Source organism: Silurus meridionalis, chromosome 24 (assembly GCF_014805685.1).
Source record: "Silurus meridionalis isolate SWU-2019-XX chromosome 24, ASM1480568v1, whole genome shotgun sequence".
Lineage (NCBI taxonomy): Eukaryota > Metazoa > Chordata > Actinopteri > Siluriformes > Siluridae > Silurus > Silurus meridionalis.
Window position 1 is genome coordinate 19,573,018 of NC_060907.1, and position 16,943 is coordinate 19,589,960.

At 40.8% G+C, this 16,943-nt stretch overlaps 3 protein-coding genes across 5 annotated transcripts in view; 1 reads left to right on the forward strand and 2 right to left on the reverse strand.

Annotated features, from left to right (window-relative positions):
- Positions 1-5,727, reverse strand: part of LOC124378518 (C-type mannose receptor 2-like) — a 95,569-nt gene extending 89,842 nt beyond the window's left edge. The window contains exons 1-2 of the mRNA XM_046838222.1: positions 5,650-5,727; positions 3,999-4,040 (exon numbers count right to left, since the gene is read on the reverse strand). Of these exons, the coding sequence (XP_046694178.1) occupies positions 3,999-4,040; positions 5,650-5,695 (88 nt within the window). The 5' untranslated portion in view covers positions 5,696-5,727. The remainder of the gene's footprint in view (positions 1-3,998; positions 4,041-5,649) is intronic.
- Positions 1,842-3,270, reverse strand: LOC124378526 (lithostathine-1-alpha-like). Its single transcript, XM_046838235.1, has 3 exons — positions 2,963-3,270; positions 2,499-2,864; positions 1,842-2,423 (listed from the first exon to the last, which is right to left on the reverse strand). Exons 2-3 carry the CDS (start codon positions 2,842-2,844, stop codon positions 2,374-2,376), a joined length of 396 nt encoding a protein of 131 aa, XP_046694191.1. The 5' UTR covers positions 2,845-2,864; positions 2,963-3,270; the 3' UTR covers positions 1,842-2,373.
- The window catches only part of LOC124378520 (macrophage mannose receptor 1-like), a 58,472-nt gene continuing 44,225 nt past the window's right edge, over positions 2,697-16,943 (forward strand). The window contains exon 1 of one of the 3 annotated variants that reach the window (XM_046838225.1): positions 2,697-2,833. The gene's annotated coding sequence lies outside the window, so the exon portion shown is untranslated. The remainder of the gene's footprint in view (positions 2,834-16,943) is intronic. The other 2 variants (XM_046838228.1, XM_046838227.1) reach the window with 2 other exon arrangements.

The following is a 16,943-nucleotide window of genomic DNA, read 5'->3' on the forward strand; positions in this document are numbered from 1 at the left end:
CCAAAGAAGAAGGCATTTTACTGAGGTTGCCAAAAAGATGGTGTCAAAATATCCTAAATCTCTGCAAGATGTAATAGAGGAAGATGTGGTTGGGCCACGGTAACATTCTTTAGTTAAGCAGTTGCAATATAGGATTGAAAATGTGAAGCGATCTACAACCCCTAAAAGATGAAAACGAAAGCATCGTGTCAGAGTCTGACAGGTGAAATACCTCCAGAGCAGAGAGCAGCAATCCAGGATACTTACGGGTGCATTAACTGGGATGTAAAATCCATGCCCCTCGGAGAAACCCCTGAGAGCCAGCAGGAAAAGAAAGAAAAGCTGAAGATGATGTCTCGGCAACCTACTGTAAATCTACAAGAAGTCAAAGGTGTGGTGTTCAAAGTTCTCTTTGCGCACAGCGGAAACAAGTCAAACGGGAAAAATAGAAAAAGCCTTTTGGAAGAGTGGCTGGCATGGCAGATCACTTCAAGGAACTTACTGGAATTGGTCTTCAAGAAACGTTGACATGGAATCTGGATTTGAAGGTGAAACGACTCTTAAACTACTTACTGTTGGTGTGAAGAAAAACAAAGTTCTTACAGGCAGTAAAGCAGTATGGAGTGATGAGGGGAGCGCTAATTGGTTGCTCTGAGATGTAAAACAAACATTGCTGTTTTTCTTTAACGAGAAAGAAGATGCAATATTCTGCTACGTGAAGGACACATGCCTGCCAGGGGAAGTAGAGATACCAACATAAAACTTCAGTCAATTATACTTTTATAGCATTCATAAATCTTAAAGATGGACGTTGTTTGCATCGTCGCATCACACCCCTGGTGCGTTCTATACACAACGTGAGGCTTTAACCAAATTAGCCAAACTACCAGACAAGTTCTTTTTTCTTATTATATCCTAATATTGTCATTATTTTTGTTAAGTCAGCAAATTCTTATCAGACTCTTCCTGCAATCTCTTAATAGACTCCTGTTTGTTCCTCTGTGTCGTATGGAGCTGTATATATCTGTCTGTTCCTCTTAAACCTGTCCTTTGTGCATTGTCCTATCAATCTCCTCCCATCTCTGTTTGTTGCCGCCCAACACCACCCGTCTCTGCCCGTGCACACTCGGATGTCCAATCTGAAGACCAGTAGGCTTTCTGTGTACTTCCATGTATATTCATATACATTCAAATCGAGGAAAAAGTTCAGGATTTGCATGAAGCCACAGGCCTAGGTGAAATTTCCTGCTTTTCAGTTACATGGGAATGGAGATGTGGTGAGACGTGTGTGACATGCATTTATTTGTTCATCTTGGTGTGTTTTTCAGAGGGGGATTCCTCTCTTATTTTCTTATCCAATTCCCATCCCGTCTCCTCCTGGTCCTGTTCTTGCTACATTTCCCCCAGTTGCATTCAGGTGTTAATTTATCCATTTCTACCATAATATATCTTTTGTCCCTTAAATGTCCCTGTATCGATTAGGATCTGAGAGTCTAACCCTATTATCAGATCTCTGTTTGGCTCGAGGCCTCAGTGTCCCGTCCCTGCAGGGATTTCTGAAAAGTTTCCGTAAACCAGTATAAGACGAAGTATCATGAATTACAGATCCACAGGCGTAAAACACATTCATTACCTTATTACATAACAGACCGTCTGCACTGTTTTATCCATAAAGTCCTGATTTTACAAATAGATTATAATATTTCAAAACACACTGTTTAGTTGTAGTGACATTTCTCCTAAATTTTTTTTAAAACTGAATTATGCCATAGAATCGTTTAGACATGACCGAGACTGGAAAGTTATCTGTCCGTTATACTGGAAAAATCCCTTTATTTTGTGAATCAACACAGAACAAATTGTTGGAAGTCAAAATATTCATTTTATTAGAGTTCCAGTGATCATTACACTCCATATTCAAATGTAAAAGTCAAATCATCGACACGACAGGTTTAGAGAGACCACCACCTTAAATCATATACATATATAAAGTTTGTCAACATTAATCTCTTTATATAGGGAACTGAAAGCTCAGTGGTTAAGAAATTAACGCAACTGCTGTATTAAGATCATTGCCAAATCCCATAAATGTACATGTAACCCATAAATATAAAAAAATAAAACATTAAAGAGGTCTTTAAACAGGAACTTTGTTTTTGCAGTATTAAATGGACATTACAGTGTCAAATGTCTACAGGTGTCTGTTACACTACAGACAACTAAAACAATCTAAATGTTACATACAGCAAACAAAATCGAGCAAATATTATACATCTTTCTTTTTTTCCCCTCAAACCCCCTTCTATTAATAAAGTAAACATGTTAGTGTAGATCACATGGCAAAAAATCCATAATATATGGTTTAGATATAGGATTAAACATCTGGAAAGAAAGTCAATAGAATGGATAGATATATTGTTGAATCACTCGGTGGTACAGATGATCTGGAAAATTAGAGATCTTTTTAAAAATATAAAAAATAAAATGTCAGCACCAATAAACCCACCACACTGACTAACCTTCATAGGTGGAGCAGATGAAGTTGAGTGTGTTGCTCTGAGGCAGACTGACCCACTGCTGCTTCGTTCCTCCAGACTGCACTGCTCCGGTTCTCTCTTCATTGCTGCAGTCTTCTGTTCCTGTCCCGTTCCCCGGAGCCCAGTCCTGATAGCAGATCATCTCTCCAGTCACCCAGTACCAGAAGCCCAGAGCGCAGGTGTGACGCAGGCCGAGCCACACGTGTTTGGTGGAGGCGTTCAGAGCAACTTCCTTCACCCAGAGCTGCATCTCTTCAGAGCGCACTGAGACCAGGTCATGATGATGGTTCCTGCAGTATCTCAGAGCTTCTTTCCAGGTCAGATTCATCTTTATCAGGATCAGTTTATCTGGAAATATGGTAAAATGTTATATATCAGGGACAGACTATATAAACACTGAGATGACTAAAAATGAAATGAAGGTGAATTAGTGTGATGGAACTCACTCTCATGGCAGATGAATGGGAGTTCTTCTGTGCAGTTCAGATCACTCCAGTAGTGTTGCTTAGAGTTATTCACTGCTGCACATTTCAAATCATCTCTGGGTTTGTCAGAGCTCCAGTATCTGAATGAGGAATTACTCTGATCTGACCACTTCCAGGAGTCATTGAAAATCCAATCCAAACACCATCATTCACTATAGTTTGAATAAGTTTTGTGATCAATTCATTCTCAGTTTGGTTCCTCACGCTGACCAGGTCGGTGTATTTCTCTCTGCAGAAGGTCTGAGCTTCATACCAGGTCTTTGTTTCATTAATGAATGTATAATTATCAATGCTGTTTTTGCCTGAAATAATCCAGAAAAGTACAATAACTACAAATCTTTAAGTTTGAAAAACAGTAAACACTGAACAGTTACAATTCAATAGTCTACTATCATTTAATATCATTGGCATTTATTAACATGTATCTGAAAACTGTACCTTCATAACAAACAAAAGGTAACATTAAGTCACATCTGCAGTCAAACCAAAAGCCAGTTTTTGCAATATTAGCACAGTGTTCATTTCCTCCATTATTGTTTGGTTCTCCACTACTCCAGTTCCTGTAAGTGTCTCCGTCTCTGTAGAAAGTTTGGTTTGCCAGAGACCACTTCCATTCCCCAAAGCTCTCGCTCTTTAGACCGATCCAAGCTAGCTTTGCAGTTCCTTCTTCAGTGTGATATTCAGCTTCTTCATCTCATCCATGTTGCTGATGGTTGCCAGATCAGTGTAATTGTCTCGACAGTAAGTCTGAGCTTCGCTCCAGGTTTTATTCTCGTTCACAAAGTGATAGCGATGAGGGATGTACGCCGTTACACCACATAGGACTAAAAAAGCAGGACACATGGATTTATTACAAAATTGCGGTTTAGAAGACCAGATCTGATGTCTGATATGATGATTTACAAAAATACTAACGAGTTGACTGATATGATAAATCAGAGGTTTTAGGATTTATGTGTAAACACAAATTTATGAAAAATTGTTTCTACACACTGACCTGAGTAAAACAGGAATGTAGAAATTCCTTTCGAATCCATTTCTGTGGAAAAAAAAGCACATGCAAACGCTTTACTACCTTATACATTTTATATTATTTTTAATCATTTATTTATTTATTAAAATTTTTTTGTAGAGAAAATGTGCATCAGCAGTTTGTTGCACATGCAAAGGGATGTAGCCATGCAATTTATTTTTATTTTTCTGAGAAATGAAGTGAATTAAAAAATGTATAGAAATGTTTCTGATCTTTAGCCAGGCACTACGTGGCGATGACAAATTATCATACATAAATAAATGGACTTATGCATCATTTTCTATAAAATACTTCAAAGACAATTCTTCACATAATGATTTCAGCGGCATGCCGATCAAAAGCATGCAATTCAAATCATATTCGTCTGCAATCTACATGAGTTTTCTGGAGATTTCATACCAACAATAGGTAGCAGTGATTTTCCAATAAAAAATATGAAATATCAGTTATCTACATGATTGGTTATAAAAAATGCTCATGATTTCTATTCCTATATCAGATCAGCAATTACTGTTTTACTTGGCTGTAAAACAATAAATTAATTCCACATTAAAATATTCAACCTGTTTACACGGACTATTACCCTACATGCACCCTGGGTAAAGTGGTAAATGACCTGCTGCTGACCTTTAATTAGGGTTTGTGTCTCATTGCTTGTGCTTTAGGTTTTTATTTTTGTAATTTCCAAATGCTATTTCTTAGTAAATTAGTCATGAGTTTGGTATTAACTTTCTCTGTAAAGCTGACGATATGCGGTTGGATGCAAGTCGGATGAGAGACGAGATGAGAGTTAAATAATGTTGAGGAATGTGTGAAGGACGTTAGTAAATGGATGCTTGTTAAATTCTGAGAAGACGGAAGTATTTTTACCGGGAACTCGTACTGTACAGTACAAAGTCCTGAAGGCTTTCTGACTTCATAACATCTCTAAATTTCCTGTCATGTGCAGCAGTGGAGTTCCTTGGTGTGATTATCTACATGAGGTTCGAAGGAAAGACTGGAGTCCATAATGTTACTCAGATCTCAGAAATAGAATGCTCTCGGAGAGCGCTAAAAGGTGCAGGCTAATTGTAGAGCCTCGACTAGTGAAGACTAACGCAAAGGATTGTTTTCCATTGTGAAACCTTTTGCATAGTTCCTGTTTGAAGGATGACGGTTTCATGATCTTGAACGCCATTTTTATGTTCTCGCTATTTAACTGAAGTACAAAGAATGCGAGCAAAACCAAACCCATCGCACGAACAAATTCTTTCTCTCGCACGATTATTGAGTCAAATTACATTCACGTCTGCCTTTTCGGACATTTAACCTCCTAGTTTGTTGTCCTGTATCCCATTTTGCAGTGTGTGCACTTTTGTGGAGCGCTGAAAAAGCCTGCGCATGCAAATGAGCGGCGTCCGAAACGCATAAAAATTACATAGGAAATTAGCATTTTCTTTATTTTCAAACATTCACGTGTGTATTTACAAAAAATGTTATAATTGTACACTGATCTCCGAAACAACACTTTCTAGATACTTTATTCATCTCAGATTTCACACAATGATCCTCGAATTCTTATCTAAAGGACGCACAGAAGAGCAAAACACAAAATAAGTAACAATGTAACACTTACCTGAATGCTGCTTGTCCCTTTCTCTCGAATTGCTTCTCAGTCTCATATAGAACTCTACCTTACTGTCCTCTCCTCTTATCTCGGTTTTTGGAGCTTCAGCGATCTCCGCCCATCTCTGTTTATCAATACATGTCTGTGTTTACACACAAACGTAGAAAGTGACGTCATCTGAAGTTCAGCTTCTGTGCAATTGCATAATAGAGCGCTCTATAAAGGCAATTTGAGGAACAACGGTATGTTTTGCATGTTGTCACAGGCTGAGCTAGCTGTTCCTGTCTGCAGTGGTATCAGTGAACCATCGGCTCCATGGAAAAGGAAACTATTTTGCATATGGTTAGATGTGTAATTCTAGCAGTGGCAGACCCTCAGGGCCAGCAAGGCCTTTCCTGCTGGCCTAAACTCGATCAGAATCACTAACTTGGGTTTGAATATTTATTTTTGACCCATGAATATGTAATTTAGGAAATGTAAATCATTCCCAGTAGTCTTCCCTTTTATTTCATAGCATTTCTTATGAGTGTTTTTTTGGGTTATAGTTTGAATCCAATCTGATTTCGGCCATCACATACTGTAACCTGTTGCCAGGGTCACTGGAACTGCCAGGATCCCTTCAAAATGGAGACTGCAGGGGCACCCTGTAGATTCAAATCCATTGTGCAAAAGGTCACTTTGAGTTTAATATTAATGCTTCAAGTAGAAATAATATATGTTGGTGGTGCTGCTGTGGCTTCAGTGAAAGGAGACTTTGTGAATTTTATTCCTTGGGTTGCTTGCTTTAGAAACGGCATTCTAAAGTCTATTAATCAATACATTTGTCTTCAGTAAGCCTTTATTTTTTCAAACTCTGTGTAATATATTCTTCCCTGTAAAACATTTGTCTTCTCTAAAAGTAGCATTTGCTGCTCTAATGTAGTGACTCTGTCATGCAGTGTGCAATGACTTTGCAGTTCCTGGTCCTAGAAAGTACAATTGGCCATGATTTCCAGGATGGAGGCAAGACCTTATGCTGTATCACTTGTCAAGTCGGAGCATGCAACAGCCAAGCTTGTGAGTTTAGGTGCAGAACGATTGAGATCAGTCCGAGTGGCTTAGACTGCATTATAACTAATTACTGAGGATGTTAGATTTGCTTAAGTTGATTCACCAGCCTTGTCCACGAGCGTGAGCAATAAATTCTTTACATCTTTTGGTCTTTCAGACATGGTCAGTACTTGCACGTGCAGTGTGTGGGGTGGGATTGTGTTCCAACATTAGTGAGAATTGTACACTTTCCTTTAGCTTCTTGTCCTTGTATGTTCTCTTGAGTTTCGCCCCCCCCTCAAGCCGATATGCACGCCTTCTCTCCAACAAGTCCAACCTACATGGACCCGTCCAGCATTAAAAAGATCAGGAAGACTAGTCATACACATGATGATTAACTCAACCCACTTCCACCTTCTGAAGAATGAACCCCACCCACTCCCAACTGAGGGGGAAAAAAATATATGAACAATGTATCATTTCCAAATTCCAAAGATCTTTTGAAATATTTTTTTTTTGCCAGCCGGATGCCAAATAACATTTTGATGCGTCTTGACATTCTGTGTGCCTGAGATTGAAAAATGGAATTTATTCAAAGCCTGCCTTTGAACTGCATTTTGCAGACTTGAAAGCCACCCTGGCTCCACCCTATCAGCCTATCCAGACCCTTCAGGGGTCCGGGAACCGAGTCTGTATTAACTAACATCTATGGAAGAAATTGCACATTTTCTCAATTATTGTCAACCCAATTCTATGGAGCCCCAGCAGCAGTGGGTCAGCAGAAGGTTGAAAGCTTTTTGTAACCTCCCTTGTAACCTTAAGCTTGGCGTTTAACCCCAGTTTTGGTTCACCATTAATACCTTAAAGATATATATTTTTCTTTTTCTAACACAATTATTACATCTTCAGGTAAATGAGACCTGGTTAAACCAGGGCAGGTGTATTAAAGCTTAAGCATGACTCAACTTCTTGTGTTCAGTGTGTGTGTTAGAGCGTCATTGTGGAACTTATTATTCTTCAATAAAAGGTTTTTCCAGTATAAGTACTAATGGGTTCACAATACCACGATATGAGTAACTTTAACTGCAGGGTTTTTCATGAAGCCGAATTAAAAAAACAAAACGTGATAAAGAATAAAGAGACATTCTCATAGACGTATAACCAATGCTACAGCACATTTGAGCTTGACTCTGTCTGTCTGATCACATTCCTATGAGGAGTTGACAGAATGTAACGCAATGCTTTAAACACATGCTCAGTTTGGATTTCAGCTTCTTTTTTGGTTGCCGTTCCTCTCTCACTTCAGTCAATTAGCTTCGATCTGCTTTAACAGATGCCTGTTGGTGATGGTGTGTGTGTTCATGCTGTGTAGTGTCATTGGGTCTCACTCTGCCTTGACCAGTGCAGCAGAATTTTCTAATCGAACTGGACAGCTGGCTGTGAGGTTTCATTCATCAGTTCAAGAGCAGACATTTGATAAATGACCCAGACTCGGGCCCGTCCTCTCTTTCCCATCGTCTTCCTCTGTCTCGGTCATACTCACAGACATGCAAAACACAAACACATGCTATATACTTCTACATACTGTACAAAGTTTTATTGTAAACTCTCTCATCATACCTGGCACACGATACTGTCATTTGCACTACCATGCACTCCCACACTTTATGTACATTACTGGTCTGTATCCCTATTTATTACCCACACTGTCTGTATTGTCTTGTATAGTCTGTTTTTGTCTTGTCGTGTCTGTTTTGTCTTGTATAGGTTTTTATTTATGTCTGTACTTTTGGGAGTAACAAACAGCTGGAACCAAATTCCTTGTGTGTGTCAACACACTTGGCCAATTAACCTGATTCTGATATATGAGCTGACTTTTCTTTTTTTTGTTTTGTTTTTACTCTAGATTGTTTCTTGTTTTTGGGGGCAGGACTATTTTCTCAATTTGTTTAATTAAGTTTCAACTTCTTTCAGCTGCTCCCATTAGGGGGCGCCACAGCGACTCATCCATCTCTATACTCCTGTCCTCTACACCTGCCTCTTTCACACCAACTACCTGCATGTCTTCCCTCAACACATCCATAAACCTCCTCCTTGGTCTTTCTGTTTCCCTCCTTCCTGGTGGCTCCATCCTCAGTACCAACCCAAACCTCCACTTTTCTACAATTCTTTCCCTGCTGTCTCTGTCGACGTCTTCCTCCTCTTCTCCTCCTTTGGCCAACAGTAGCCCAATTTCCACGTGTACCCTGTTAGCTAACAATACCTGTGGCGGTCATTGGTAACCCAGTCCTTGACTGATTCGGTATGAAATCTTTTTTTTTTTTTTTTTTTTACAGATTTTGCTTTACTTCCTATTTCCCAGAGTGGACACTTCTCAAGCTAATACTAGGTATAAATCCTATATTTGTCCAACTGCAGGTTGGCAATGCCGTTTGACCAACCTTTTGAATAAATCAGCACACCTGCTGCTGTTAGATAGAAACCGCTGCTTAGTAACGTAGTCGCTCTGGATTCAGTCACCTTAGTTTACCAGGACTGCATTTACATTCGCATCAACCTGGCGTCAAGGCCGTACAGCTTCAGAGGCTCGGATTATATTTGTATCGAATGCTTTTTTTTTTTTTTTGAGGTCTGAGACACAAGCACCAGGGGAATGCGATGAGGAGAAAGAGCCTGTGCTTAATAGGGCGGCTGGGTATTGATTAGCCGGAGGGTGAGAGGCAATTAACTGCTTCAGTTGTTCCCCGAAACCGACACTGGATCGATCTCTCGGCATTACGCCGATAAGGAAATCCGTTATCGTGTTCCGTGAGAATTTCCGTCGCCGTCTCCTACGTTGGAACTTTTTGCCGTCACCTTCATAACCGGCCGTAATAAAATGCGACAAACTAGCTGTTCCGCGCTATGGAGCGTGCTACTCCACTGACAAGCCAGGCGTACGGTGGGGCGGGTTGGGTTGGGCGCTTCATCGCCTCGCCCATGGTTAAAAAAATAGCATCTGTTTCCTTGAAGTTACAGGAACATAAAACTCCCTGGGAAAGTGATGGCACGTGACATCGGCACGCCAGTTTTTCACAGGAAGTGAAACGTTTTGCGATCTGATGCGTTTCGATGATTGACGCTCCTCCTTTAACCATACGCTTCCTAGTCGGTAAAAAAAAAATAATAAAATACACGAAAATTAAAGACTGGTGCCTGATATCTTCTCATTTTCCATTCACTTGTTCATTCTATCATCAAATTCCATCCCTATATACTCATCTATTATTGATTTTCGATACTTTTCACTTTCCCACCTTCTTGCCCTTCTTTTGTTTTGTTTTTTTTCCCCGTCTCCCTGCTCCGAGATGGTCTCTCCTTGGAGGCGGGTGTAAATATTAATGGAGTGTGAAGGAGCAGGATCCTTGTGCATGTGTGGAGAATTGGTTTTCTGGTTTTTTTTTTTTCTGTTTTTATTTTTTATATAAAGAGGTTGACTTTCGATGAGAGAAGTTGCTCCATGCTTGCATCTGTAACTGTACCTACGCCTCGGACATTAGCGTGCGAAGCTGAGCGTGTCGCACTGCAGGCCAACTCTGATGGAGACGTTCAGGAAACGTAATTACCATCTTTCATCAGCCATCTGCTGGTGGATCTCGCTCATTTAGTTAATTAGAAGAGCAAGCCCTCAGGTTAAACTGGCACACGCTTCATCCAGGAATCTTTGAAGACGAAATAGAGAAAATGATTGAGCTTGAGCAGAAGAAACTAAGTGCTGGATGGTCTGCTGGAGTGTATATTTGAAGGCTGTGCTAGAAGCTGCTGAGAAATAAGGCCATGAGGTCTCTCTCTCTCTCTCTCTCTCTCTTCTGAGCAAAATGTGCTGAACTTAAAAGTGAAACTTTAAAATGTTTTAGTGCATTCCATTAAATTGGACACATTCACAAAGGGGGAATCGAAGCAACGTTGTCATCGTTTATCATTGACGCCAGAATCTCTCATTTGTTGAACACTTTTCATATACCAAGAGCTTGTTACATAAGAATTCTTCAGTTCAGTGCGACGTTTCATAACGTGTGACCTCGTGGTCCACGAACCATAGTAGTGGCATTAGGTAATAAAATTATAAATCCGTCTGTTGGCTCCTGGGACGGAATTATAGAAGAACCAATAGACAATAAACAATTCTGCTTTTCTCGAGTTTTAACAAAGGCTTCATGTGGTCCGTATTTGGATATTTTTCATGTTTTAGCTTTTTAATGCTAGATAGAATTATTTTTTTTGTTTGTTTTTGTTTTTTAACTCCTGAAACAAATGTAGATATTAATCTCGATAAGCAATGCTCACCTTCTAACATTCTTGGCAGAAAGCTGCGGCGTTATGGTTTAGCACCATTTATTTCGCTCTAACGCACCCAATTCACGTCACTGGCTAACAACTGAGCTCTTGGATCGGATCAAATGAGGTGTGCTATTCGAGAGGAATGAAAATGTTAAACGTGGCTGAAAGGGAAACGTGGACATCCGTCGCTAGGCATTGAACGGAACGTCCGAATTTGGACAGAGATGGGCGGCGGGTTTGTTCTGCACCGTTTGAGATCTTTTAAAACGCAGCATCAAACAACTGCATGCGATCGGGCACAGCTCGGCTTCCTCCTGGCCTTAATCCTCCCGGCGTCGCCTGCCCAGTCAATTAAGTCCAATCTGCTTTGGAAAATGAATCGGCGCGTGACCATATCGCATGCAGTTCGGCAGCGGTTCGCCTCGCTCTGTGCTGCCCAGTACAACATAAATCCTCAACGGCTAATGAATGGAGATGACTCACTGTGATGTTTCATTTGTCAGTCCAAGAGCAGCCAGATTTAATAAATTACCCAGACTCTGTTCTGCCCTCTCCTATTGGCCCTTTCTCTTTGTTCTCGGTGCCATCTAGAAACTAGCGTCCTAAACTCCATGATCATCAGGTATACACTCATGTACATTACTGTCTTAGGGATTCGGATCTGTATTATATTTACATTTATGACATTTTGGCAAATGCCCCTATCCAGAGCGACTTACATTTATCTTACTTGTACTACTTAGCAGCTATGGGGTTAAGGGTCTTTCTCAGGGGCCCTTGTTGTGGCTGGGATCTGAACTCACAACCTTTGAATCAAAAGTGCAGTTTCTCAACCACTAATCAACTACCTATTTAACTTAAGTCATTGTTCTAGACAATGGAGCAGTAACATTTTCTATGCAAAGCCTTTGTGAGGCCCTCCAACAAGGGTTATATGTTCAGCAGACCCGCATATGCTTTCACGCCAAGTCGACGTCAAGTCAGTGGCTTGTTTGCAACTGTGCTTTTGTTGTGTATGTTTAGACCTGGGGTTCGATCAATACCAGGAACTTTGGCTCCTGACGCCAGAATCTTCAACAAATTGAGTCAACATGATTCGAACAAGTCTTTTTATGTGCAAGATTTGAGACCAAGTAAACGGCAAAGAATCTTCTTCTTTCGGCTTCTCCCATTAGGGGTCACCACAGTGGATCATCAGTCTCCGTACCCTATCTGCCTCTTTCGAAGAGTAAAGAAAAAAATTCAACCTTGGTATAATTTCCTTTCGTGGTAGAGTGATCGGAGCGAAAACTAAAGCGCTAATGGTCTAACATTTAACTAGCCTGTTTTTTTGGTTTGTTTGTTTTGTTTTGGGTCTTTGTGTTTGTTTGTTTTATTTATTTTTCTGACCCACTGGTAATTTGACTCGCAACCTGATTCACCAAGGAGCAGCAGAACCTTGTTTGCACTGCACAGCGCTGGCTCCTGGGGAACGAGGTACTTAATTGGACGTCGTGCTATTGATTGGGCGAAGGAGGGGGATCTTAAAAGCGAGAGCCAATTACCAGCTCCTGCCATTGTGTCCTATTAACACACAGTCTAAAGAGACTTCCAAAGCTGTTATTAACGCACTCGTTATTGGGTCCTCGCATTACTTTATAAACCGAAGAGTCCGATTAGATTACAGATCAAATCAAAGAACTGTCAGAACCAGATTTTGGTGCATTGGGGGGGCTGATGGTGAGTAGTGCTAAGCCTCCCGACCTTTCAAAGAAAAATACACATCAATATAACGTTTCAGATGATCTGCATTAAATAAATATCCTTAAGTAGAAGTGACTGTCTGCATTACCAGGTGCTGACTCTAGATTCATTCTGTGACAGTCATGAGACATAGATTTGTAGATACATGGCCTGAGAGCTTTCATTAAGACTACATCTGGATCAATTTGAAAACTACGATTTCCTCAAAAAATAAAACGTTTTCAATCTTTTACCAAAAGTTGCTCATCAGTCCTTGTACTGTGCACGCTTCAGACCAGGTCACTTATGTGTGCCATTTATTTACTTTTCGGCTCTTCAAAACACTGCGACGCAAATCTTGGGCTAGAGACGTATGCGATCGGTGCAGTTGCGGCTACAGCGAAAGGAGACGTGTTGGGTTTCTTGCTTTAGTGATGACCTTCATTCTCGCTGTGAGATTCCTGTCTGTGATGAAGAACTCTGTTCTACTGCACTTCTCCCGATGACAAAGACTGGTTTCAAATGGGAAGAAAACGACCCTCTGGGTTTCTGCTCACTGAGGGAAAGGTTTGGAAAGGATCTAGAAAGTGCATTAATAATCGTCTCTGGGAGCACAAAAAGGCAAATGTGTGGTCGTGTGCATGATGTGTAGATTTATGAGCGTAATAATGGCGGCTGGGTGGCTTTATTGTGACACAGTGATGTTATCCATCTGTCATGTTTCGAGTTTCATCTTCCTAAGCTGTGTGGTTTTTCATCATCCTGCCACTGCAGCTTTTAAATCTGAGCATGACCACAGGGTGCAGTGTTTGTCCTCTTCCTACTCCAATCACCATTGTCATATTTATTCCGACGTGCTCATCTTCCCCTCTCACGTCTTTCTTTTTTTCTCGCCTTTCTCACTAAGCGCTCTTCCTGTTCTATAGCCCCGTCCAAGGTGTCTAATAAACACAGCCTTCGTTAATAAGGCCCCTCATTCTCTGGATCTCCGCCGGCCGTCTTCTCCACGTGTCGTTTAATGAATCTCGTCCTCGCTCATTTTCTTCTTTTCTTTTCTCGCCGTTCTGCCCTCGTTCACCTTACCATTTATTTACACGAAAAGAGAAGCTTATTTTCGGCATTTGAACGATGGAATATTTCAGTGTCCCCGTCCTTGTCCCCCCCTTAATGTTCTGAAAACCACACTTAAGTGCTTCTCCGAACAAAAGACTGAGATGGACGCGGTGCCAGTGCGAGACGCATGAGACAAAATGATTATCGGTTTGACCGTAGACGTCGCCGTCCAGCCGTCTCACATGCCAGCGTACCATGTTTATAGAGTAAACCTGACCAGATGACCTCTGTAGCAGTAAATACGTCTTTCTTTTTTTTCTTTAATATGTATTTATTTATTTTTCCCTTCCAATCCAGAATGAGCCAAAATTCCCCGGCCTCACGGGAAACCCATCTGTGGTGTTGTGTGATCTTTTCTTTTCTTTTTTTCTTTTTTTTTTTTTTAATTAAAGAATCAGCCGATCTTATTCGTTTGGACAGAAATATTGAACCCCAGATGTCTAGCTGCGACAAAATGTTATTAGAACGGGATGAGCGCAAAAGATTTAATGAAAATGTATCCGAAAACGAAGGCGCCGTCGTCTTTATGCATTTTTCTAACCCTGGAAACATTTGTCTTTTCGGCGGAACTTGTGGGTGGGAACAAAATTACAAAAGCATAACGGTTATTTTTTTTTAGGTAACTTACTTTTTTCCAAAAATTTAGTTTTAATAGTCCAGCTTCTGTCTGGGTGATAATCATGTTAAGAGGATCGCTCTTTGCTATCGGCTCTTGTTTTATCCCTCGCAAATGAAGAACTCAATTAGCTCTTTTCAGTGCACCAGGAACTCGATTACGATGTTACGAACGCTTGTTGGATGATGTTTTAGTAGTGTATGATGCAAGAGTTTTAGTACGTGATACTGCGAACATCAGATCATTAATATCAATAGCCAACATAAGTCTGACGGAGTGAAATCGTTCGCTTAAAAAAACAATCCGCTCTGGTTGCGAACCGATGCCACGACGTTCGCGTTTGCGCTCGTTTATCGCTAAACGACTCCATTTGAGTCGGTTACGTGGCGAACAGGAGAGCGGCAGCAGTGGGACTTTCTAATGAGAAAGACATCGAGTTAATTAAGTTCATTCACAGCATCATTTATTTCATTAGTTTACTAATTGTTTTTTGTGCGTGTGGGTTTCAGGAAACTCTTCAGCTCATTGCACATTTATAGGTCGGAGGTGATCGAGGCGTAAGATTCTTTAGCCCATGATGAGGCAAATATCGCACCTGTATTGAATTCTTGTAATTGGTTTTAGTCTAGAAATACTCCAGTATTAACTAAACAATCGTGTTTATCTTTTGATGTTTTTTTTTTTTTTTTTTATAGTCTCTCAACACGACTTTTGAAGGGGTTTCGTTTGACTGGGTCAGTTCTTCTCGCTTGGGTCATTTTCCTCTCCCAGTCCAGATATACACAGACTATATTCACATGCTTTTAATTCAGGAAAAAAATAGCACCTGCGCTACTTTTCTACCAGTTTAGCTCAATAGGAGTGCTTTTGTATTTACTCGAATAAAGCACTTGGCGTGTGGATGATCCTCACACCACTCGGCTGTCCTCCATTAGCCACTCGGGTGAGTGCTGTATTGCAGTCACTGAGGTGAGTGCCATCAAGTGTCCGTGAGTAAGGGCTACTCCCTGTATAACTAGCTGCTCTAGTGCTACTTGAATATGTAGCTCATGGGGTTGTTTTGGAATCCAGACAAAATTGTCAAAATCGGTACATCTTTGGAAAATGCCTTTTGTTTTTTTTTTTTTTTTTACATATTTGCCCTCTTGGCCACAGTTTACCCAGTGATTAGTACTTTATCCTCCAAAGCCACCTGAAAAGTTGAGAGAAACTCTGCAGCATGTAAGAAAATTCTAACTAATTTGACAGGAACCAGAATCTGAACCTAATGTAACCCAACACCTTGTTAAACCCATGAGAGCAAAGTGGGGTCTTTGCCAGTTCTAGTATAATGGTACACTTATATTTGTCATTTGCCAGACACACTTAGCCAGGGCAAGTTGCCCCATTTATACACTGAGCATTCGACGGTAAAGAGCATTGTCCAAGGCCCTGGGAGCTCGGTAGTGCCAGGATTTGAACCTTCCAATCAGAAGTCTGACCACAAAGTGGTTGGGTAAAGGTAAGGGGGGGGGGGTATTTTTCAAATGTACATTACAGCATCATGGAAATCTTTCTTCACATATCAGAGCACAGGGTCAGCCATGATACTGCACCACTGGAACATGCTTAAAGGCCCAAGAGTGTCAGCTTGGAGATACAACTTTCCAATCAGTAACCCATAGCCTTGACCACTGAGCTGCGGGTATTATATTGGTGCTGACCGTGGTGCTGCTGGTATTTTTTATGATTGTAGGGTAGCTTTTGAGTGTAGTCCTGAAAGTCTTTTTTCTGACGCATATAAAGCGCCTATTACGATTTCTATAAAGTTATAAAAAGCATCGAAAAAGGCGTCATTGTATCGCAGCAAGCTCGATTATGCCCAGAATCATACAGGCATCCAAGGACATGATGTATATGTTAGCTAAATAAATCCAAGCCGGTATTCATGGTTATTTGGAGCAAGTTGTGAATTGGTTTATGGCAAGTGTTGTATTTTTTTATTTTTTTTGTGCTGACACAGAGGACGGTTCTCTTTACTTCCTCCACTCGACTTGTTCTGACTTTAATTGCAGCTCTGTTCAGAGAAATTTCCTGAGGGGATTTTGATTGTCTAAAGCAGTCATCTCTATGCAGAGTCACAGTGCAGGGCGTCGTGTCAGACCCGCAGGGTTTAGCATTCGTTCTAGCTTAAAGGTCACATTGTGAATGTGAGTACACAGATATCGCAGATATGAGTGTTTCCTCATATCGCAGAACACCTTTTTGCTACTCATCTGCCCCTTGGTGTTAATGTGTGTTCAGCTTGTCTATCAATATTTTCAAGATTCTAGTGACATTATTTTAAGATTGAGGTGTTGAATGAAGAATGAAGGGGTGATATGGAAAGCGGAAGCACGACAGATGAATCTCTTGGTTCCTGAAAGGAAGACCGTGGGTTCAAGCCCCAGAACCGAATCTGCCACAGTCAGGCCCTCAACCCTCTCCAGAGGTGATGTTTCATGACTAACCCTGCGCTCTGACC